Below are 25,687 nucleotides of genomic sequence, written 5' to 3'. Positions count from 1 at the left end.
CCTATCACCCACTGGTCTTCCCGCACCAAGTCCAACCAGGTTGAGAATTAAAGGCAACACACCTCCTTCCAAGCCCCGGTGTGCGCCCCTCCCTCCTCTATCCTCCTGTGGTACTGGGATCACTATCCCTCTGTCACCCAAGCTTCCAGGCTTCCCATCTGTCACCAACTCCTACCAATGCTCCCGAGGCAGTCTTTCCCAGCTGCCTCTTGTGTCATGCCACTCCAATCTTTCTCTTGCCTACACTACTAATGCACAACAGCTCTTTAATTGCTCTTCCCTTCCTCCAATCTATCCGAACATATGCTGCCAGTCTGTGTCACTTCCTTGCTCAAAACCCTTTAATTGCCCTGGCCAGTGTGGCTCAGTTGGTTGGGCACTGTCCCATGAACCAAAAGGTTGCCACTTCAATTCCCGGTCAGGACACATGCCCAGAATGCGGGCTTAAGCCCCAGTAGGGTGTCTGCAGGAGACAGCCAATCAATGTTTCGTTGTCACATTGATGTTTTTCTTTCTCTCCCTCTCCCTTCCTTTCTGTAAAAATCAGTAAGAAAGTCTTTAAAAAAAAACAACCTTCAGTAGCTTCTCAATGCCTAAAAAAATATTCGGCTTTATAGTCTACCTCATTCCCTCCATGCACCCAACATTTTTGCTCTACAGAACTATGCACTGTCTCTAAAAAAGACTACTTTCTCATCTGTACGTCTAGAATGATTTTGGCTTTTCAAGATCCAGTTCAAATGCCAACATCTTAGGTGAAATGTTATCTACCCAATTCCTGCAGTCAGAATTCATCGTGGCCTGTGTATTTTAACTGGCATCACATTATCTATCAGTTATGCATGCATATGTATTTGTCGTTCTAACTATAAATACCTTGAGGGGCAGGAGCCAGAACCTACCCATATTTGCAACTCCAGCAGAATCTGATAGAGTGCCCTGCACTTCGTAGGCAGTCAATAGGCTGCATTTAACCAACCAACTCCCAGTATTTCTTTTCAAGATCCGTATGAAAAGATAAACCTGAAATGATAATACCTAAAACTACTTCCAGTCACCTACCCCATCACAATCATATTCTCATCTTCTTGATTTCATCTTCAAAGCGACTCAAGGTTATGTTAAAATCACTCTTCTCACCGGGGCAGGGAGGACATATCTGACTAAAATGACCTCTTTCACTTATAAATCATGTGAAGTGGGTATTGCTACTCCCATTCTCTAGATGAGGAAGCCAATTGGAAACTCTGATGACTTAGGCCAAATTTAGGAGCTGGTGGGAAATGCCCTGGATTTAGAATCTCTTGCCCATCCCACCCCATTCCCACTACCTGTACAGTCTATTCCATTTCCTCATGGTTCCTATGACTCCCCACCAATCAATTCCACCTTGGAGTTTAGTGTTGATCAGATTAAAACTCTCCCATCTTCTCTAACCTGACCTGATCAACCCTTTCCATATCAGGCAAGAAAACTCAGGCCATTTGTTTTCATCATCCTTCTCCTTTATAACCAGGCTTTCTTCTCTCCTCCTGCCCAAATCATTCTCAACTTAGTTGAAAGTCCACTCCTAGAAATTCTACCCCAAATAATACCAGCACTGTCTTGAGGGTAAATATGAAGCACAAACATTATAAGAAAACTCAAACATTTAACATACTGCCCTCTGCACATGAAGATTTTCCATGACTCAGCATTAATAGGACTGAATTAAGTCTTCCAGGAGAGGGTACAGAAAAGACACTGACCGATCCATATTCTATCTTCCCTCCTTGGCAGGTTATCATTACAAGGTTCTTTTACACAGAAAAAGGAACTAATCGTAAACTAGTTATTAAGTCAGGGCTTACTCAGGTCCACCAAATGCACAGAAATATGGACTATTAGATATCCAGTTTTAATAATCTTTATAAAGATTATCTATTACAGTGCAAAAATAGCTGATAAAAAGAAAACATAGATACAAAATTTTATGTACATGCCATTAACACAACCATAAAATATGAATGTGTACTGCCAAAGACTGAAAGGTAATGCAAAAAAATTTTAAGGTGTTGTAAGCTGGAGAACATGAATGGATGTTTAAAAGTATTTAGTTTTATATCTGTCTGGTTATCTATTACTACATAACAAAGCAGCCCACACCTCAGTGGCTGAAAACACTACCATTATGCATTTTGCTCAGGAATCTGCAAATTGCAGAGTCTGGCATCAGCTGGTGGCTCAAAGGCTGAGGGCTGGGCCCCTCTGAAGACCTGCTCACTTCTGCATGTGGCATTGATGCTGGTTGTCAGAGCCCCACTGGGGCTGTGAGCTGGAACAACTTCGTGTGGCCTGCGCTTCCTCACAATAATGGCATCTGGGTTCCAGGGGCAAGCATCCCAGAAGCCAGACAGCAGTTACAATGACTTTTCTAACCTAATTTCACATGTCACACAGCATCACATACACCACATTCTATGTGTGAGAAACAAGTCACAGGCAGAGTCCCATTCAAGAGGAAATCAACCAGACTCCATCTATTGATGGCAGATCCTAGAATCACTTGGGGAGCTTTTAAAAATGCCCACCCAGACCAATTAAATCAGAATCTCTGGGGAGATTCTAGTGCTCCCAAATAAGTACTTTTAAAATGCTTTCTCAGGTGATTCAGATGTATGGTGGGTGAGAGAAACCCACAGAATTAAGATGGTCTTTGAGATTTCTTCCAGCTGCAAAGTTATATATATCAAGTTATATGTAAGAGGGTTGATAAATATAACTTCGCAGATGGAAGAAAGCTCAGAAGAGGCTAAATAAAGATCTCTCCTCTATTAAAAAACACCCACAGTATAGGTGTATTTTAGATGTATACATGAATATACAGATGTATGCTTTCCATGATCTAAAACAAGTTTGGACAAATCCAACTTATATCTAATACTACTGCTAATTAAAAAAATAGCATTAAGTTCTTACTGTCCATTAAAATCAACTCAGAGCAGTAACCTCTATTAAAGGGAGAGCCACCCTATGCCCTTGCTGATACATATCAGTTCTTGCTAGCCTACCCCTTACTCTAGCTTGTCACCAAGTACTAATTAACGATGATGCTCAACAGGAGCCATAGGGCATGTTGAATGCCTAATACCACCTGTTGGGAATAAGAGGTGAAAATACAGTTCTTGAAATTCTAAATCTTGAGGTAAAAAGTGGGTACATACATACACATTATTTCCATTATCATTTCTAAATCACGGTGCCCCAAACCAGTGATTTTCAAGATGTGGTCAGCAGAGTATCTGATGTATAAAATTACCTGTCCTATGGATTAACCCAACAATATATACTTAATGAAATTTCCTTTGTTAATTATAATCTACCCTAAAGGTCACAAGAATGTACATTTAAAAATATAGTCACAATAAGAACAATTCACCTGGCTATGACCTTTAAAGTATTAATTTTGGGAAATATTGTCAAAACGGAGCAGAGAATATACATGGGTTCTAGGCCTTTGTCCCACCCAAGTAAGCCAAGTTAAAAAATTTTAGCTACTACAGAAGACAGGCTGATAATTACTATTTCTATGTTTTAAAAAATAAGGATTCCCATAGAGCTATGAATTAGTCACTGGCTTATAAACTTGAATAAAAGCTAATCATCTGTTGTCTTCTAAAAGTTTATGAGCTGTTCTACTGATTCTATACTGATGTGTGGTTTTTTCCACAGTGGCAAAATGGCATGGGTAGTTAAGTTATATGGTCCATATGAACCCTGGGCTCTACTGAAGATTTTCTTGGATTGAAATTTAAGAAAATGAGATTTCCTGGCTTATTAAAATAAACACCATACATTAGTAACTAGTCCAAAGACTGAGTAGATTACCACTTCTCAAACTTTAATGTGCATATGAAGTACCTGCACTCATTGAAATGCAAAATATACTGCAGTAGGTCTGGAATGGGTGTGAGCCATCCATTTCTCACCAGCTCTTAGGTGATACTCATGCTGCTGGTCTCCATACCTCTTCCCGAGTAGCAAGGAACTTAACCCAGGAGACCATAAGTCGTGCTCAAAAATCATATTACTGAAAACAGGTTTCAAACAAGTGCATGTATACATAGCAGCACTATTGACAAAAGCCAGGTAGAAACAGTCTACCAATAGATAAGCAAATTATGGGATAGACACAATAAAATATTATTCAGCCCTTAGAAAAAGTACTGAAACATGTTACAATGTGGATGAATCTCAAAAACTTTATGCTAAATAAGTGAAGTCCGCCAGGCACAAAAGAGTAGATTTTATATGATTCTATTTATATGAAATATCCAGAACAGATAAGTCTAGAGACAGAACAGGCTCCTTCCTGGTTGCCAGGAGCTGGGAGAAGAAAACACAGGGGCAACTGCTTAACAAATATGAGGTTTCCTTTGGAGTGATAAAAATGTTGTGGAACTAGGTAGAGTTGGTGGTTTTATAACACTGTGAATACATGCCAAAACCGGTTTGGCTCAGTGGATAGAGCGTCAGCCTGCGGACTGAAGGGTCCCGGGTTCGATTCCGGTCAAGGGCATGTACCTGGGTTGCGGGCACATCCCCCGTGGGAGATGTGCAGGAGGCAGCTGGTCGATGTTTCTCTCCCATCGATGTTTCTAGCTATCTATCTCTCTCCCTTCCTCTCTGTAAAAAATCAATAAAATATATTTAAAAAAAAAAAAAAAAACACTGTGAATACAATAAAGGCCACTAAATTGTTCACCTTACAATGGTTGATTTTGTCAATTTCACTTAAATTTTTAAAAATATAAAAAAAATCACTCTTATAGAAATATTAAATATCAAGACAACACCCAATATTCAATGATATACATAAAAAAATTTCCCACTGTAATATAACATTTCATAGAGCTCACCATCTGAGTCTCTATTTCTTTATTGATAAAATGTAGGTACCCTGTCCACTGCAGAATTATAAGGCAGCAAAGAAAAATGAATGAAATTATTCTGTAAGCCATTATTAGATACTATATGAACAAATAATCTAACATGTTTTTACTATTATGAATGCATTTCTCAAATATACATCTCAGTTGTGGAAAATACATAAAGATTTGGTAATGAGTGAAAACAGATGTTGCTAATAAATTACCAAATCTTTGGATAGATATTAAAAATCTTGGGCTCTGCCCTGGTAGCTCAGTTGGTCAGACCGCTGTCTCGATACACCACGGTTGCACGTTCAATCCCCTGTCAGGACACACACAAGAATCCACCAATGAATGCATAAATAAGTGGAGCAACAAATTGATGCTCCTCTCTCTCTAAAAATCAATAAATACATTTCAAAAATAAAAGTCTTGGGGCACATAACAGCTTCAAGGAAATACACTTCTCACCCACTTCTTTTACATTATGACCAGTTTGGTTCAGCAGTATAATTAATTAGGTTCTGACATACGTTAAGGAATTTATTATCCATCTTCTCTATCTTGAAGAAAATAAAGCAATTCATCAAATGCCCCTTTTCATTAATGATTTTGGTCTGAAATGCAAGAACCTATTTAAAATAAAAGTTTGAAGGAGAGAAAATACTCTCCCATACTTATCAGCGAGGGAATATTTCAGCAGCAGCTTTGTCTCTCAGTATCTGTTACATAGGAAGTGGGAGCTGGCAGCAATTTTTTTCTTCAATTTTAAGCTATTCTCTTTGAAATAAACACGGAACATGAAGAGTTAGTTAGGTTCCTTTGCTGAGATGAATCGAACATACAAGTACCTTCCCTCGAAAGAAAGACTGCTAAAGGCTTTCCCAAGTACACATTTAGTTATTCTTTTCACTCAAAATGCTACTTCCCACTCTCCCAACTTTCTCAGATCCAATAGGGATAACAATCAACCCGAGAAGAACAATTCTTTTCCTCCTCTGTGAAGCAACCATTTGTAAAGAGCACAACTCACCGCAAAAATTTTTAACAAAGTTTTCATGTAGAGCTTTCGAATACCAAAGGAGACTCCAAAAATAGCGGGGACTATGATGAAAACAAGAAGGAGGGTGAAGAGGACAGTCAGGGAGATGCCCAGAAGGTTGACAATCAGGCTATCAAAAGGCAGCAACAGGAACATGGTGGAGGGTCCAGGCAAGGCCATGCCCTCCTCCCCAAGAACAAAGCCCAGCCTTCAGATGGTCCTCTCAGACAGCACCAGCCGGGGAAACAGAGTCAGTTCCCAACGGAAAACAAACTCCATTCCAAAGTTCACATCATAGAGAGCATGGGAGGGGAATGAAGTAAAAAGGGCCACAGGAGGCAGCCCAAAAACACCAGATCTCCCTGGAACAGACAGGCTCGGGAGGTGAATGAGGCAGGATCAATCTTCAGGGTGAGCATTCGAGTCCAGGCTGACTTTCTGTGACAGTGAGCAGCAAGGGAGGGATCTCTGCTCTGCTGCCCTTATACTGCTTCCAGAGTTTTACTTTTTTTTCCTGCCCAAGCGCATTTAGCAGATAAATCTGTCCTGAAGATCTGTCATTGCCAGAAGTACCAAGAAGAGTTCAACGTGGTGCCAGAAATATCCTGATAACTCCAGTGGAGGGGGGTGACTGCTGGCACTTCACACAGAAGGCTACTGAACTTGAATATGTAGAAATTAAATAACTGTTTTACTTAAAATTCCTTCGCAAGCTGAAAATTGGTTCATTGTAGAGAGTTCATATCTGGCCCCATTCTTCCTCCAGAGGCTCCTGGTGCACGCTGCTTCCAGGACCCTCCTACCTGGACAGCTGCAGTCTTTGCCAGCAGGACACAGATGCTGGCACAGAATGTCTCATGCTGCCTGTGGTGAGTGTAATTCCAGACGCTCCTGGCATTGGCTCCCTCTGAATATTCTTCTCCCTAAGGCCCCCTTTTCTCAGCAGTGACCTGGGTTCTTGGCAAGAAGTTGCTTACATGCTGCCAAAGCTGGGGGTGGAAACAGAAACACCGTCAGTCACACAAATCCAGAGGACAAACGTCAATATGCTTTGGGGGTGGGAGACTGTTTGAGGATCAGCCTAGAGTCAGTGCCAGCTTCTCAAGTCATTAAGGTCAAAGGGACTGAGCAGAGCAACAGGTGGTAGACACAAATGTGGGAGAAAAACACACCCATGTTTCATACAGTTTTCAACTCCAATGGTATAATGTGACCACTCAAACTTTCTGAATACAAAACCTATGGCTATAAGGCACATCTGAAAAGATAAAGAGGGTATACTGTGAAAAGTAAATGTCCCTCCTACCTGTCCCCCAGCTACCCAGAGTTCTTATCCAGGTACAACTGTATTACCAACTTCGTTTTCTTCCCACTATTCCATGCTTATACAAGTAAATCATAACTTCTCTTCTATGTGCCCCCAGTTTGGCAACAATCATGATGGCATATTATGAACACTGCTCTTCACTTGCTTTTTGTTTTGTTTTTAGCTCAATATATCATGGAAGAGTGTTCAATCAGCACATACAAAGCTGCCTCACTTTTTACAGGTATACTGTTTTTAACTGTAAGACTAGTTAACTGGTTTTCTGCAGTTGGACACCAATGTTTCTACTTTTGTGCTGTTATACATAATGTAATGAATAACCATGTTGCATACATGACTTAGCACACAAAATGAACAAGCAAATATATTTTCATGATAAATTCCTAGAAAGGGAACTTCAGGGGAAAAGAAAACATAGAGTTTTAACTTCATAAGATATTGTCACATTTTCTATATAGAGACTAAACTCCTCCAGCCTATCTGCCCACACTGGCCATTCTTTTTTAATTTAAGACTATTTTTTTAGAGCAGCTTTGAGTTCACAACAAAATTAAGAGGGAGGTACAGAGATTTCTCTTATATCCCTTGCCCCCCACATATTTAACAGCCTCCCCCATTATCAACATCCACCAAACAGGTACATTTGTTACAAATGATGAACCAACATTAATATATCATAATCATCCGAGTCCATAATTTACATTACAACTCACTCTTGTTGTACATCCTATTGGTCTGACAAATTTATAATGATGTGTATCCATCATTACAGTATCATACAGAATATTTTCACTGCCCTAAAAATCCTGTGCTCTGATTGTTCATTCTTCCCTGCCCCAACCCCTGGCAATCAATAATCTTTTTACTGTCTCTATAGTTTTGCCTTTTCCAGAATATAGTTGGAATCATATTGTACATAGCCTTGTTAAATTGGCTTCTTTCACTTAATATAGCCACTCCTTTTTAGAATTCTACTATTTCAAATACCTTACAAAAGTATTCCCGTTTTATATTACTCATCCCTAACCACAATTTAGCAATGTGAATCTTGAACTTGGGAGCATCTTATCAAGCCCCTCTACAAACATTTTGGCTTCACACCAATTACCTTCAGGCTCTATTTCAATATATTAAGAAGTTCAAGAATGAATGAACAGATAACTGAAATTACCTTAAATTTTGTCCAGTGCTTTATAGAACTCAGCTTTCACATGTGATGTTACAACCTGTCAACACATACTGTTTCCATTTTTCCAATTAGGAAACCAAGCAAGGTAGACATAGATCCAATTCTTCTGACTCCTAACCCATTACTGTTCCCATTATATTCCCACACATCTAGTGATTAAAAGCCATGACAGTTCAGTGGCACCAAGTCACAAATACTAGTTCCTGCATTTGATCCTCAACATCTTCCACTTCCACATTACCATTATTATTGCTAACACTTGTCGAATACTAATAACAGGACAATGAGCTAATATAATAAGCATATTACATATACTATGCTCACTTAATTCTCACAACAACCCTGTGATGGAGTTATTATCGTCATTGTTATTTACAGGTGAGGAAACTGAGGCTTAGAGGATAAAGTAAGCTACTCAGGGTCAAATAGCTAGTAAGTGGTAGAGTAGAAATTTGGACAAGTATATCTGTCATAGAGCCCCGGCTCTTTAACCACTATGCTCTCCTATCTCCCAGACTACCCTGAAATAAATGAACACTTCCTTTATGCCAGTCCTGCTCTACAGAACTACTTGTGATCAGAGAAAAACCACAAGGCAAATCTGGACTCATGTATCAGAATTTGGTGTTCTCAGAATTCAAAGAACAAAACTGCTCTTTCATAAACTAGCCAAACTGATTATACATGCCAGATTTCTAACTACATCCCAACAGAGGTTCAGGAAATTAGATGTATTTCTGAGACTCAATCAACTTTTAATATGCTGTCTGAGATACTGTACTCCTTAAACATGCCTACTCCAGCCTAATTCTAGGGTCCCCCCTCCATTCCGCTCTTCCATACCACTCACCCTTGCCCAGCACTCCCATGGGAAAGAGGCAGCAAGATCCCTGTCCCATTGGACAGCTGCTGTCGCTCTGGCCAAGGTTACCTTGAGGTCCTGTACCCAAGGTGACTGAAAGTAGGGTCACCTTGACTTTCCCATGCCAGAGTTTCTTTGAATTATAATCAACTGAGAATTCCAAAGGTTATGCTGGATTCATGTCCCCAAAACATTAAACACTTTTAAGCAATCAACTAATTTCTTCACCTATTTCGGGGGTTGGCAAATCATCATATGATTATGGGCCAAATCTGGCTATGGCCTGTTTTTATAAAGCTCATGACCTAGGAATTGTTTTTGTATCTTTAAAGAGTTGTAAATACGCCCTAACCGGTTTGGCTCAGTGGATAGAGCGTCGGCCTGAGGACTCAAGCGTCCCAGGTTCGATTCCGGTCAAGGGCATGTACCTTGGTTGTGGGCACATCTCCAGTAGGGGGTGTGCAGGAGGCAGCTGATCGATGTTTCTCTCTCATTGATGTTTCTAACTCTCTGTCCCTCTCCCTTCCTCTCTGTAAAAAATCAATAAAATATTTTTAAAAAAAAGAGTTGTAAAAACAAAAAATAATATGTGACAGAGACCAGGGCCTGAAAAGCCTACATTTACTATCTGATCCTTTACAAGAGTTTGCTGACCCATGACCCAGCTGCTCTTCCTCCTGAGAGGTAGTGAACTTCTTCCCCTTACTGTCCCATCCCACCTGAGTTCTTGTTCACTTACCAGTGCCAGACTCCAGAACAGAGAACAGCCAAACCAGCCAAACAAGTTATCTGGCCAACACTATACAATCCTCTTATAAATTCTTAGAAGCAGAGAAAAAGCAAGCAAACTGCAGTTATCAAACAGGGTTCCAAACATCTTGCTGGAGGAGCAAAGCAGTCATTAAAGGCAGAGGTAACTGTGCCATAAGGCCCCCTGAACACAGACTGTGATCTCTGGAAATATCAGAAAATTGCTCACATCAGAACTCAATCACACTACAATTTCTAGGTAACTGCTCACTTAGGAGAGGGTATCACTATGTCTCAAGTAAATACAACCATGACTCCTTAAGCATGAGGCAGGGGAAGCCATGAACTCTAAGGAATATTTACTCGTTCTCTTAACTTCCACAGCTTTCAGCCCAAATCACTGAGTCATTGGACCAAATTTTCCCTAACAGCCCAAATGGTCCAGAGAAAAACAGAAGAACCAACTGGTTCTGACTTTTTTAAAAGGAAAGATGGCTTCATTCTAGGAATGTGACAGAGCCCACTGCTAAACTAGCTAAACTTTTCAACACTCTGAGTGGCAAATCTGGGCTTTTAGGCCCATAATTTCCAGTGTACCTCAGTTCTCAGACGGATTCAGTTCATGCATTCAACAAACATTCACTGTTAGGTGTTAGATACTGGGCGGCGAACAAATATGCCTAGAGAAAAGTATTAACCAAATTAGCATACACAAAGTTATAATTTCACAAAATGATGATTACCAAGGAAGAGTCCTGGAAGAGAAAATAATAGAGGGAAATTACAAACTTAAATTGGGGCATTTAAACAATTCTGACCAAATCACAAGGCCAGTACTATTGTGATTCCTCACTGCAGAATCAAACGCTTTTCAGCTAGCTCTCTGTGACACATCCTACTTCAGGAGACCATGACCACCAGACTGTGTCCAGAGAGATGCCACACACCAACTCAAAGGGAAAAAGGTACGGCATTTTATTACAACTAAATGCTTTGGCTACACAGCAATAATGCATTTTTAAAGCACATCAAACACAATGTCTGTCTCAGTAAATGGTATGCACTAGTGGGGTCCTTCAGCCTGGCCTGCATCCTCAGCCTGGCCTGTGCCCTCTCACAATCCTGGACGCCTCGGGGGATGTAGTATGAGTGAAACGGCAGGTGGCCCGGAGGAGCTCCTCATCCCAGCCCCACTGCGCCTGCCCCCCCACCATGCTGCCGCTTGGTAAGCCTGCTGAGCGGTGTTCCCCCTGTGGGAGCACACTGACCACCAGGGGGCAGCTCCTGCATTGAGCGTCTGCCCCCTGGTGGTCAGTGCATTTCATAGCAACCAGTCCACCGGTCACTTAGGCTTTTATATATAGAGACCATTATCAGAAGAAACTCAGAGTATTGTCTTCAGTTCTTGGTATCAAATTTTAAGAGGGCTAGGTAGAGGCTCGGGAAGGCATTTCAAAGTATGTCACAAAACCCACAAGCCAAATACTACTACATGCCTAGCAAGCACTAGTGCTCCATAAAAGGTAAGCTGTAAAGCACAGAAATATGAGTTAAAATGACAGTAAGATGGCAGAAAAAAAATTTTACCACAGTATCGGTAAAAATGAGAAAATATTCTCAATTACTGCTGGTTAGAGTGTAAAATGGCACAACCTCTATGGAGAACAATTTAGCAATTGCCATCACAATTTTAAATGCACATAATCTTAGTTCCAGCATTTCTACTTCTAAAAATTTATCCTAAAGATAAATTAGAACAGTGGTTCTCAACAAGGGGCAATTCTTTAATCCCTTGTGGAACATTTGGTAATATCTGCAGACATTTTTGGTTGTCACAACTTGGGATGGGGGTGCTACTGGCAGTGCATAGAGGGCAGGGATGTGTTAAATGTACTATGATGTACAGGCCAACTCCTACAACAAAGAATTATCCAGCCCCAATATCAATGGTGCTGAGGATGAGAAACCCTGTAGTAAAGCATGTGCAAAATAATATATGTGCAAGGTTACTGACTGAAGCATTGTTTGTAATACCAAAAGAAACATCAATGTCCACTAATAGAGGATACAATGGAATATTATTCATCTGTTTAAAAAGACACACACACAAACACACATATGCACTAAGAAACAATCTCCCAATTTGATACAGAATAATGTCCACAATAAATACCAATTGTAAGGGAGGGGAGAAAAGGAAAAATATATACAATTCATATGTACTTGCAAAGATACATGTCTGGAAAGATACACAAGTGACTGGCTAGATGGAAAGGAGAGTTTACTATTTATTTTTTTAGTATCTTTAAAATTATATTTGTCATTTTGAATAGGTAATAATCTCATAGCTCAAAAATCAAAAGAAACACACTAGTGTTTGAATCCTGACTTGATCACTTAACCAGTAGTGTGAGTGACTTCAGGTAAATTACTTAATTTCTTTAAGCTTCTATTAAACAATACCTACTAGAAGTAATGTTCCAAGATAACAAAAGTAAAGCACTTTCATAGTGCCTAGAGCAAGGCAAATGCTCAAAATATATTACCTATTATTACTATTCTAAGCTCCTGTTACTAGGAAGGAGGATGGGGCATTTGAAGGTATTTCCCAAGAAGGCATGACATTACACTAACGAGAGATTCGGTTTCAACTACTACCTGCCTAAGGTGCATACAATCCCCTGATATGGCTGGATCACGCTGATCCCATTCAGAAACTGCTGTGGGGCCTGCCTGACAGAGAGGGAAAACAGCCAGAGCCAGTATTGCCAGACCACGCTAAGGGGAAACAAGATCTGTAGAAATCAGGAAAAAATGTTTCATGATTAGAGATGGCACCCTATGTCAGTGCTCTAGCAAAGACTAAGACTATCATAGAAGTTTTGAGCCAATATGTGAGAGAGCTGATAAGGAGATCTAACTACGTTACAGGACCATAAAACCTGGTAGAAGCCATTTAGCGTGAGCGAGCACTCAGAGCAAGCTGGCTGTCATCCAGAAAAAGCAGACTGGCTCTGGCCACCCAGAGAAAAGAGAAATGCTATTACAATTGGCAGGTACGAGGGTGCACATTTTAGCTTAATATGAAGAATCTAACCCTCACATTGCTGGTGGCACTGTGCGATGGTACAGCCACCTTGGGAAATAGTCTGGTAGTCCCTCAAATGGTTAAACATAGTTAGCATATGACCCAGCAGTTCTCCTCCTATGTATATAGTCAACGATCCACATAAAAAATTGTGCCAACGTTTAAGCAGTATTATTCAGAATAGCCCAAAAGGTAGAAACTACCCAAATGTCCATCAACTGAATAAACAAAGTGTGCTTTATCCATACAAGGTGTGGATGAAAAAGGTTTTTATGGAAAGTTACCTCACAAGGTGATCTGATCATAAATTCCTCACTGGGCATGTCATAGTGGGTAGTCATGTCCCAGGCATTTAACTTTTTTTTTTCTTTTAAGATATATTTTTATTGATTTCAGAGAGGAAGGGAGAGGGAGAGAGAGAAACATCAATGATGAGAGAGAATTATTGATCAGCTGCCACCTCCACGCCCCCTACTGGGGATGGAGCCCGCAACCTGAGCATGTGCTGACCAGGAATTGAACCGTGACCTCCTGGTTCATAGGTCAACGCTCAACCACTAGCCACGCCAGCCAGGTGCAGGCATATAAATTTAGTAAGAGGCTTACCTTTGCCTTAAGCCAGCCTTATCTATTGTTTCTGGGCATCTGGGTTAATACACCTTTGAAATGTCCCCCGCTTCAGATCCCTCCTTTAAAGCATGACCACCTTCAAGAGAAGACATAATCTTAACTATCCCATATTCTGATCCCTGTCTTGCTTTCTCCTACCTCATGTAATCTATTTATGAACCCTCCTTAATCTCAAATGCATAAAAGAAACTGCAAACTATTACTCTCCAAAGCATTTCTCAATTTATTGAAATCTTGCTTCCAAAAGTATCCTCTATTTGACTCAAGTAAGTTTTTATAAAAATTTAGGGATTTGTGGAGTATAAGAAATTTGCTTGAATAGGTTTGTACGTTTTTACACTGATAAATGGAATATTATTTGGCCATTCAAAGGAATGACGTATTGGTAGTTGCTACAATACGGATGAACCTTGAAAACATGGTAGCCCTAGCTGGTTTGGCTTAGTGGATAGAGTGTTGGCCTGTGGACTGAAGGATCCTGGGTTCAATTCCCAGTCAAGAGCACATAACTCAATTGCAGGCTCAGTCCCGGCCACCAGGGCAAGAGTGGGAGACAACCAATTGATGTGTCTCTCTCACATCGATGTTTCTCTCTCTTTCTCTCCCCCTCCTTTCTACTTTCTCTAAAAATCAATGGAAAAATATCCTCGGGTGAGGTTTAACAAAAAGAACACATCAAGGTAAAGTGAAAGAAGCCAGTCACAAAAGACCATATATTATGTGATTCCATAATATGAATTTAAATCTTTAGAGACAGAAAATAATTAGTGCTACTTAAGGCTGGGGAGAACAGGAAGACAGAGAAGGAGTAGGGAGAGAGAGAGAAACATGATGTGAGAGGGACTGCCTCCCCGCACAAGCCCCAACCAGGGGTGGGGATCAAACCTGCAACCCAGATACGTGCCCTCAACCAGGAATGGAACTCAGGACCCTCTGGTGTGCAAGCTGATGTTCTAACCACTGGACCATGCCAGCTGGGCTAGTTAATAAAAACATTCTAAAACTGACTGTGGTGATGGTCACATATAACTGTGAATAAAAACCCGAAAAGCACCTTTTTGGCAGTGAGGTCCTCCCCAGGACAACATGCCTCTCACTAAGGATCTCCTTCATCCTCTCCAGAAGAGAAAACATGAGAAGCAGCCCCTGGTGCAGAGCCCCAGTGCCTACTTCATGGAGGTGAAATGCCCAGGATGCTATAAAATCACCACCGTCTTTAGCCGCACACAAACGGCAGTTTGTGTGTTGGTTGCTCCACTGACCTCTGCCATTCAACAGTAGGAAAAGCAAGGCTTACAGAGGATGCTCCTTCAGAAGGAAGCAGCACTAAAAGCAACTCCCATCAAGATGAGTGGGGACGCATCCCATTAAACACATTTTAGATTCAAAAACACACACCTGAATTGTACACTTTAAATGGGTGAATTGTATAGTATGTGTGAACTGTATCTCAATAAAGCTGATAAGAATCTCAGAGAAGTTGTTCAAAAAGAATAGACTGTTTAGCCCTGGCCAGTGTGGCTCAGTTGGTTGGGTGTTGTCCCAGACACCAAGAGGTCACCAGTTTGATTCCCAGTCAGGGCAGGTGCCTGGTTTGTGGGCTTGATCCCTGATGGGGGCGCCGTGAGGCAGCTGATTGATGTTTCCCTCTCATGTCTATGTTTCTCTCTCTCTCCCTCCCTTTCTCTCTAAAAAAATCAATAAAATAAAAAATAAAAAACCTTTAAATAGACTGTTTAGGAAGATATTCACCCATATCTGGATTCTGCAGGATGGTGGATATATTATGGTGATTAGACCAGATGTTTTAAATTTCCTTTCCAATCCAGATTTTTGGCTATGTGTCTTTACTTAAAATAGTAGATTGTCAGAGAAGCAGTAAAGCAAGATGATTCAATATACAGGGAATCAGACAAGTTGCATCAAAACCAGCCTCCATTACTTTCTAGTTGTGTGACCTCAGGAAAATAAATCAACTTTCCATGCTTCAGTTTTCTCATCTGTAAAATGGGAATAATATGTATCCTGTGGTATTGCTGTGAAGACTGACAGAATGCAAGTGATCAGTATAGTGCCTGACACAAAGTACTCAATAAATAGAAGTTACTACTAAGTAACTGTCACTACAAAGCTGGAGGCAATAATAATAAAATGATAAACCACAACTCTATTAGTCAACCATTGAGAATTCTAGTCCAACCTCTTTTTTTATGGCTCAAATAACTGAGCCTTGGAAGGGTTAAATAACTGGGACAAATTTGAAACTTGGCCAGTACCAGAGGCAGAACTAGAACTCAAGATCTGCTCCCTAGGCTGACCTCTTTTGCTTTGGGGCACCACTCATTTTTCCTAGTGTACTGTCAAGACACAGACCCATAGGATACCCCAATTCTGATGTGATGGTAAACAAATGTGTGCAAGAACACAACAGAAATATGTGTGGTGCTAAGTTTAACATTGAGTGAAACATCAAAAAAAAAAAAATTTGCTTGAATAGGATGTTGCCGCTTAGGAGGAAAGTATATAAATGTGTCCAAGGAGAGAGGGTAGCACTCAGAGCTACTAGATTAGAGTGAAGCTGAAGTGCTAAAAACTAAGAATACACATACAGCCAACATTAATCCTGAATAAAATAAATGGTCCAAGACAAAGCCAGAATGATAGGCCAAAGGATAACTCAACTCATTTTGATGAAGACAGGATTATAGTCAGTTTCAGGGTCTTGGTCTAAGGTCACTCTGACCTTAAATATTTTCCCCTTGCCTAGAAAAGCTTAACTTGAGTTGGAACTGGGTAATAAATAACATGGTACCAATTTTGTCTGAAAACAACATAAATCTTCAAAGCTGGGAGAAAAAAAAAAAAAAAAGGACATAGGATATAGAACATTTTGATATTTGGGGGCCAACGGTTTAAAAAAGAACAAATTGACTTGCTGGAGCTCTAAGACCCTAGACATTTCATTACCAAGCCTGAACACTGCTCTAACAGCTCAATTTCAAAATTGGTGTTTTACATTTGAGTATTGTTTATGTAACTGGAAACAACTTCCTGGTCTTTTTCTTTAAAAACCTATTTTCCTGGCCTGAGTAGCTCAGTGGTTGAGCATCGACCTATGATTCAGGAGGTCATGGCTCGCTCGATTCCAGGTCAGGGCACATGCCTGGGTTGAGGGCTCAATGCCCAGTAAGGGGCATACAGGAGGCAGTCGATCAATGATGCTCTCTCATCATTGATGTTTCTCTCTCCCCCGCCCTTCCTCTCTGAAATCAATAAAAAAAATATTTTTAAAAAAACACACCCCAATTTTTCTGGTTTATTTCACTCAGCTTTATTATTCTGAGAATCTTTCATGTGTTAATAGTTCATTCCTTTTAATTGCTGAGCTGTATTCTATTGTATGGATATATCACAATATTTATCCATTCACCTACTGATGGACAGCTCGGTTTTTCCAGCTTGGAACTGTTACAAATAAAGCTGCTATCGACAAGGCTTTGTATGGACATATGCTTTCACTTCTCTAGGGAAAATACGAAGTAGTGGAAAGACTGAGACTAAGGTATGTTTAGCTTTTTATGAAACTGCCAAACCTCATTCTAAACTGGTTGTACCATTTTGCATTCTCACCAGCAGTGTATGAAAGCTCTACATCTTCACCAACACTTGACATAATCGGCATTTTAATTTTACACATAGTAGTGGGTGTGAGGTGGTATCTGAAAGTTTTAATTTGTATTTCTCTAATGACTAATGATATTGAGCATCTTTTCATGTGCTAATTTGCCACCTGTATGTCTTCTCTGATGAAATGTTCAAATCTTTTGCCCATTTTTTATTAGGTTATTTTACTATTCAATTTGTTACAGGCCATTTTTTAGAAGTCAAGCTTTTCCTCCCCAATGACTAAACAGTCCCATTTAAAATGGGAAAGCATTACTACTGAACTATACTTAAGAATGGTTAAGATGGTTTTAAAAAATGAGGAAATTAATCCCACAGACAACAACAACAACAAAAAAAGGATGAGAAAGCATTTTTCTCAAAGGCACAAAACTTACTAAACAGATTTCTTTGTTCAACTCACCACAAACTCGAAACAATCCTCTGTTCAAAGAAAAATCACTAGAACATGAAAGAAAAAAAGCCAATGACCACAACCACAAACTCTACATTAACCTCAGAACCGAATGTTACTAAGCAACATAAAACACTCCAACTTCATACTCACTGGCAGTGACCCTGTGCTGCACTGCATAGCAGCCACCAGCACATGACTCCTGAGCACCTGAACCGTGGCTGGGCCAGAATGAAATGCTCTGTAAAGTACACATTGGATTGCAATGACTTAGGATGAAAAAAATGAAGGCCTCAATAATGTATATGACGGTTACATGTTTAAGTGATATTCTAGATAATGTGGGTTAAATAAAATATATTCTTAAAATTATTTTCACCTGTTTCTTTTTACCTTATTTTAGTTTATTGTTAATCCTCACCCAAGGATTTTTTTTCCATTGATTTTTTTAGAGAGAGTGGAAGGGGGGGAGGGAGAGAGAGAGAGAGAGAGACATACATTGATTGGTTGCCGCCCGCAAGTGCCCGAATAGGACCAGGGATTGACTCTGCAACCCATGTACATGCCCTTGACCAGGAATAGAACCTATGGCCCTTCAGTGCACAGGCCAACACTTTAATCACTAAGCCCACAACAGCCAGGGCAGTCTTTTTACCTTTTTTTTTTTTTTTTTAAATATATTTTATTGATTTTTTACAGAGAGGAAGGGAGATGGATAGAGAGTTAGAAACATCCATGAGAGAGAAACATCGATCAACTGCCTCCCTCACACCCCCCACTGGGGATGAGCCCACAACCAAGGCACATGCCCTGACCGGAATCGAACCTGGGACCTCTCAGTCTGCGGGCTGACGCCTCTATCCACTGAGCCAAACCGGTTAGGGCTCTTTTTACCTTTTTTATTTTATTTTATTTTATTTTATTTTATTTTATTTTTTAATTATTTTATTAAATCTTTATTGTTCAGATTATTACATTTGTTCCTCTTTTTTCCCCCCATAACTCCCTTTCTTCCAGTTCCCACCCCACCCTCCGCCCTCACTCCCCACCCACTGTCCTCATCCATAGGTGCACGATTTTTGCCCAGTCTCTTCCCGCAGCTCCCACACCCTTCCCCCCCCCCCCAAGAATAGTCAGTCCATTCCCTTTCTATGTCCCTGATTCTATTATAATCAACAGTTCATTCTGTTCATCAGATTATTTATTCACTTGATTCTTAGATTTACTTGTTGATAGATGCATATTTGTTGTTCATAATTTGTATCTTTACCTTTTTCTTCTTCTTCCTCTTCTTAAAGGATACCTTTCAGCATTTCATATAATACTGGTTTGGTGGTGGTGAACTCCTTTAGCTTCTCCTTATCTGTGAAGCTCTTTATCTGACCTTCAATTCTGAGTGATAGCTTTGCTGGATAAATCTTGGTTGTAGGTTCTTGGCATTCATCACTTTGAATATTTCTTGCCATTCCCTTCTGGCCTGCAAAGTTTCTGTTGAGAAATCAGCTGACAGTCGTATGGGTATTCCCTTGTAGGTAACTGAGTTTCTTTCTCTTGCTGCTTTTAAGATTCTCTCTTTGTCTTTTGCTCTTGGCATTTTAATTATGATGTGTCTTGGTGTGGTCCTCTTTGGATTCCTTTTGTTTGGGGTTCTCTGCGCTTCCTGGAGTTGTAAGTCCATTTCTTTCACCAGGAAGGGAAAGTTTTCTGTTATTACCTCTTCAAATAGGTTTTCAATATCTTGCTCACTCTCATCTTCTGGCACCCCTATAATTCTGATGTTGGTATGCTTGAAGCTGTCCCAGAGGCTCCTTACACTATCTTCGTATTTTCGGATTCTTTTTTCATTTTGCTTTTCCGGTTGGGTGTTTTTTGCTTCTTCACATTTCAAATCTTTGACTTCATTCTTGCGCTCCTCTGGTTTGCTGTTGGGAGTCTGTATAATATTCTTTATTTCAGTCCTGTATGCTTAATTTCTAGTTGGTTCTTTATCACAACATCGAGGGTCTCATTAGATTTCTTGTAGATCTCAATAAGTTTATCGGCGGCTTCTAGACAGTTCTTGAGGGACCTTAAAAGTGTGGTTCTGAACTCAATATCCTCCATTGACAATTTTGTCCTGTTTCTTTGTCTCCGCATTTTTTATGCTTTCTTGGTGCACCCCCTAGTGGTCTTTGTGCGCAGTCTTGTTGTAGTTAAGCCTTGATTGTTGTAGTTAATACTAGGGGGATTTGACCTCCAGGCCAACTGGCTATGAGAGTCAGGTGTGTCTGCAGTGGGAGAGCTTCTGTGCTGGATCTCTAGGGCGGTGCTAATCTAGCCTTTGCCTGAGGCTATCCGGCAAATGGCTCTGTGCGGGGCTTGGGCGGGGTGGGTCGCACGGGATCAATAGGGCTGGCGGATCGAGCAGTTATGGCTGCTCTCAGTCCCGTCCCCAGAGGCTCTGCCTCTCAGGAGTCCCAGCAACCGCTGCAAACCTCGGAGAGAAAGCTGCCTTCGTGTTCCAACCGATGCCAGACAGTCCCACTTCTCCCGTTTGAGTCTGGGTCCCTAGAGACTCGCCCAGAACTGGAGCTCAGAGTCTGAGACTCCCTCCCGATTGAAAACGACAACCGCGCCCTCAGCCACCAGCCCGCTCCGCGCGTACCTCCGCACCTTTGTATTTTCCGCACTGCGCCTCCTCTGAGTCTCGGCACGCTGTTCTCCTTCCTTCTAGTTGAAGAATTTCCCCTCAGCCAGCCTTCCTGTGGTTCTGGGTGACGTCCGTTTCGTCTTTTAGTTGTATTTTTGAAGTGGTTGTGCGAAGCAGCAAACTCCGGTGTTTACCTATGCCGCCATCTTGGTTTCTCCCGAAATCAATCTCTTTTTACCTTTTTTAAAAGTGGGTATTGCCCGGGTTGCAGGCTCGATCCCTACAAGGCTTATATTATATTTCTACTGGGTAGCAGTGATCAAATACTTTTAAAGCAGACTCTGAAAATAATATATCTCTAACTGGTAAGAAAAAATATATATACATATAATACCTTCCCCCTCCCCGCACACACCCCCTCAATTCCTTCAAGGTGTGAACAAAATGGTACAATACAAAGGGTTTACACCTGGAACTCAGGAGCTGTCTTAGGTTTGAGCTACAGCTCTGTTACTATCTGGTCTATTAGTTACTAGTTTCCCTGGATTTAAGTTTCCTCGCTTTTTGTTTTTTAATTTAAAAAGTCAACTATAATATGCTCCTACTTTTCACCAAGTATTATTCTACTATTGCAGATCTTGAGCTTATAGTTTAATGGGAGGTACAAACAAAACACACAACTATCATATAAGACAAAATAAAGAGCCCCAAAAAAGGAGACAAGCCTCTGTGATTGTATGGCATGTACATATGATATGTATGTAAGTGTTTTAAAGGTGAAAGTGCACCTTAATGGAGTTAGGAAAAACTCCAGGAACTTGTAACTTTCCTAACTCTACAATTCTGCACTCTTACAAAGCAGTCATCATGCTATAGTAAACATCATTATGTAGATTACTTACTGCTCCATGGAATTAATGACATTTGGTCAAGCCCTCCCATCAGTAAGCATAATGATACATAAGATGTAAATGACATACCACAATGAGGCTCTGTTACTTGAAGAAACAATTCTGCAGTACAATTCAAGCTTAAACCTCTGGCTTGTATCTCCAGAAAGTAAGAGATTTTTTCAAATAAAAGGTAACCTTTTGTGATGTGCATACAGATGAGAGAAGGGGTTTATTCTTTAGCAGAAAATAGCAACTTAAGCTAAAATCCTGATAGACTAACCACAGCACTCTTTTTAACACCGTAAACACAAACAATCACACAAAATACACAAGCCCCCTATCCCATGTCTTCCAGGGTGATGATTTACCAAGACACCGAGATGCTGTTATTCCAGTAGTACTTGCATAAACTGGATGTTATAGAATAGTAAAAAGCTAGGAAAATTCCAGAACAAGTGGAATAGGGAAAGTAATACAGATAGTTAAACAGCAGTCTGCAGCCACCTAGTAAATGCTATCTTCCCTACACTTCAGCCTAAATGGGCTGCACTTCTCTGCAACTAGAGGGTAAATAGCTTAAGGTCCTGGTGTACTCTCCCTCCAGAGAGCAGGCCCCCACCATTCTCTCCCCCGTCTCCTCCCCATAACCTCTAAGGCAGCGGTTCTCAACCTATGGGTCTCGACCCCTTTGGGGGTCGAACGACCCTTTCACAGGGGTCGCCTAAGACCATTGGAAAACACATATATAATTACATATTGTTTTTGTGATTAATCACTATGCTTTAATTATGTTCAATTTGTAACAATGAAAATACATCCTGCATAGCAGATATTTACATTACAACTCATAACAGTAGCAAAATGACAGTTATGAAGTAGCAACGAAAATAATTTTATGGTTGGGGGTCACCACAACATGAGGAACTGTATTAAAGGGTCGTGGCATTAGGAAGGTTGAGAACCACTGCTCTAAGGGATCCCATGAGACTTGCAACCAGGGGAGCAACAGGCAGCAGCAGCTCGCCCCAGGCTGACCCCCTGACCCTGTCTCCAAGGCCCCCTTTCTCTGACTTCCCAGTGAGCCAAAGCAGCCGAGTCTAGTCTATCTGGTTGCTTCTTCTATGCATTCCGTTTCGCTCTCCTAAGTATAGCTTTGCTGCGGTAAGTTCTTGCTTGCTTTTCTACACTTTGTCTCTTGATTTAAATCTTTCCCTCGCCATAGCTGGTTTGGCTCAGTGAATAGAGTGTCAGACTGAAGAGTCCCAGGTTCGATTTCCGTCAAGGGCATATGCCCGGGTTGCAGGCTCGATCCCCAGTGTGGAAAGTGCAGGAGGCAGCCAATCAATGATTCTCTCTCATCACTGATGTTTCCCTCTCTCTCTCTCTCTCTCCCCTCTCCCTTCCTCTCTGAAATCAATATATATATATATTTTAAAAATCTTTCCCTCAAGAAGACAAGAACTGAGGGCTCCAAGTCTCCCTGGTAACATCTTTGAACTGAGGGCTCTGCATCTCCCCAGTAACAGATACACATGATAACTATTGTTATTTAGGTCACAATCTCACAAAAGTCCACCCTGAAAGAAATTTATAAACAATTGTGCTACATTATATAAACCGAACTCAAAGAACTCTATATATCTTGGAGATAGACTATGCCCATATTAAAAGTAAGAAAACTGAGGCACAAACACTGAACTTACCTGTCTTTTTTAAGATAGAAAATTTTAATAGCATAAAGTGCGCTAGGAAATATGTACGCGGTTAAAAAAACAACAAAAAAACCCAACCCACAATTCATCTGTTTCTTATCTGTTAATGGCAAGGATGTTTTTGGAAAGTGCTGTTCTCCCCGATATCAACAAGCAAAACCTCTGGGGTATATTCCAAATACTACTAAATAGTTGTGAATGTTACCTAATCTCTTAAAAGCTTGTTCTTATTATCAGTCTGCTATCCTAGTTCTAGGGTCACAATTTTCCCATGTGTCTGAAAAGCTATGATTACTAGCAGACATTTGCCCCAAATGTAGTTTAAGAACTAATTTGAGGCCTATCTCCTAGTTGTATACCTGAATTTGGTGGGAACGTTTTTCACATTTACCTGCCCAAACCTTTCAGTGTAAGGGTTTTCAGTCATAGCCCTTCCACACATTTATCGTTCCTGAAGACGACCTAGAGGCAAGCAGCGTGGTACAGTGGAAAGAGCGAGCGTGGAGTTGGGAGGTGTCTCCTCAGCTCCGTTCAGCCTCTTATTCCTATAGATCTGGACAAGTCACTGAACCTCGCTGGACCTTGAGGGCTCATCAAAAATGGAAAGTTAGACAAGATGACCTGGAAGTTCCCATCCTGACCTGAAAGACCTTGCTTTAACCTGCCCTCCAGCAACTTAATCATTTTTCATACCCTTTTCTAGTCCTTCTCCAGTGCTGGCTGTGCTTCTTATCTGAAGGACTTCTAATAGCAGACTGTGTTCCAATAAAAGTACATGATGACTATTTGACAGCAAGATCTTTATTCTGAATATCAAGCTACTTTTGACATCAGGGATTTATCCCAAAGATACAAAGGAAGGGGAAATGGATGGGGACACGGATGGAACAGGCTTCGCCATACAGTGAGCTGTGGAGGCTGGATGATGGGTATCTGCTGATTTACTATTCTATTTACTTTTGTATGTCGGAAATCCTCCATCACATGAAGTTGAAAAGCGCAAAAAACACACACACACACACACAAACAAAACATCACTGTCAAAGTGAGAAAAGAACACCGAACTGGAATGATCACAGGACTCTTTTCTGCACAGTCTTTGGCATAAGGATAATTGCTGCTCACACCATTTCCCTTGGGCTGAGATAGAATCTACAAGACCTGAAACTAAGGAAAGCTACTCCAAGTCCGGCCAAAATGAAGGAAAACGAACCAAAGAGGACATTCTTCAACTGACCCCCAGGTTATCAGTGGGAAGATCCATGGCAGGAGGGCATGGCAGGGAGAGGCACCCCGTACACCACAGAGTGGAACGCCCTTCCACGGAGCTATGCTGTGATGGTTCCCATGGTGCATTTTCCCTAACTTTCCAACTGCAAAAGTCAAACCCCATGCGAAACGGAAAGCGAGGAAGTCAACAAGACCCTCTGGTGGGAGGATGCCTCGCAGCGCGTGAAAGCAACACGCAAAGGCAAGGGATTTCGGGGGTACAGAAGGGAAAAACGGGGCTCCCTTGGAGAACGAGAGAGAATAGACATCCCGGGAAGCCGAAGGACACAGGAAAGGAAACCATGGGCGAGGGCACTTCCTCGCGACGTCTGACACCCCCTGCAGCCTCCGAGCTGCCCCCCAGGCGCGAGGGGATGGCGCGCTCGGGGAACCCCGGAATCGGGAGGACCTAGGAGTCCGTCGCGGGGACCGGGCGGAGCGGGGAGGGCCCGGGCGGGAGGGCGGGCCGCGCGGGGACCGGGCTCCCGGCGCAGGGGCGGCGGAAGGGGCGCGGACGGTTCCACTGCGGCCGCGGGGCGGAACGCTCCGACCCGCCGGGCCACCCCGGGCAGCAGCGATGGTGCCTCCTGCCGCCGGCGCGGCGCGGGGAGGGCGTCCCCGGCCCGCAGGCCCCTCGCCCCGAACCCCACGCTCGGTTGTCGGCTCCCCCGAGGCCACTGACCTTCAGGGAGGAGGCGACTGGGTCGTACTCACCGACCGCGAGGCCGCGCGGCTCCCCAGCCCTCCGGTGCCGGCCCCTCCCCCCCGGCCCGCCGCCGCGCCGAGCCGTGCGTCAGACGTGCGCGCGCCGCCTTTGTCTACGCCGCTCTGACGTGACCCGCGCGTCCCCCCGCCCCGCGCCGTCGGATCCCACGCCCCTCGCCCCAGCGCGCGCGCCAGGGCCGGGTCGGGGGAGGGGGAGGAGGGCCGGGGAGGGGATCGCGGGGCGGGGCGGTGGTGCCGCGTCACCCACCCGGGTGGGCGCGCCCGGGAACCGCCGAGCCGCCCGGGCCTCGGTCCCAGGCGGGCGGGCGCTGCGGAGACTGGGACTGTGCCCCGAGGCCCCGGTCGCCGGCCCCTCGCCGAGGCCCGGTATCCCCCCCCGCAGTCCCGCTCTGATAAGAGGCGCGCTTCCTAAACGGGGTCTCCTCAGCGCCCGAATCCTGGCCGCTTCCCCTCGGTCTCGTAGCATCCGTTCTGGGGAGGATGGTGTGCGTCCTGATGAGGGAGCGGAGGCGGGAGTCGCACAGGGCCGCGTCCTCTGGGGGACGTGGTGAGTGTGCAGTGAGGTGCATGCGGTTCTGGAGG

General features: G+C 42.4%; 1 protein-coding gene and 1 pseudogene across 2 annotated transcripts in view; one reads left to right on the top strand and one right to left on the bottom strand.

Moving 5' to 3' along the window:
• Positions 1–25,183, bottom strand: part of GPAT4 (glycerol-3-phosphate acyltransferase 4) — a 42,245-nt gene extending 17,062 nt beyond the window's left edge. The window contains exons 1-2 of one of the 2 annotated variants that reach the window (XM_070408451.1): positions 25,094–25,183; positions 5,944–6,941 (exon numbers count right to left, since the gene is read on the bottom strand). In XM_070408451.1, the coding sequence (XP_070264552.1) occupies positions 5,944–6,132 (189 nt within the window). In that variant the 5' untranslated portion in view covers positions 6,133–6,941; positions 25,094–25,183. Of the gene's footprint in view, positions 1–5,943; positions 6,942–25,061 lie in introns of both variants that reach the window. The other variant, XM_070408452.1, reaches the window with a different exon arrangement.
• On the top strand, positions 14,885–15,128 carry LOC139004898 (small ribosomal subunit protein eS27-like; annotated as a pseudogene).
• Positions 25,184–25,687: the final 504 nt, after the last annotated feature.

This window comes from Myotis yumanensis, unplaced genomic scaffold (assembly GCF_028538775.1).
Source record: "Myotis yumanensis isolate MYYU_CA2020_CCGP unplaced genomic scaffold, mMyoYum1.0.hap1 SCAF_3, whole genome shotgun sequence".
NCBI lineage: Eukaryota > Metazoa > Chordata > Mammalia > Chiroptera > Vespertilionidae > Myotis > Myotis yumanensis.
The sequence above is the reverse complement of the archived record's forward strand: the minus strand, read 5'-3'. Positions and strand labels throughout refer to the sequence as shown.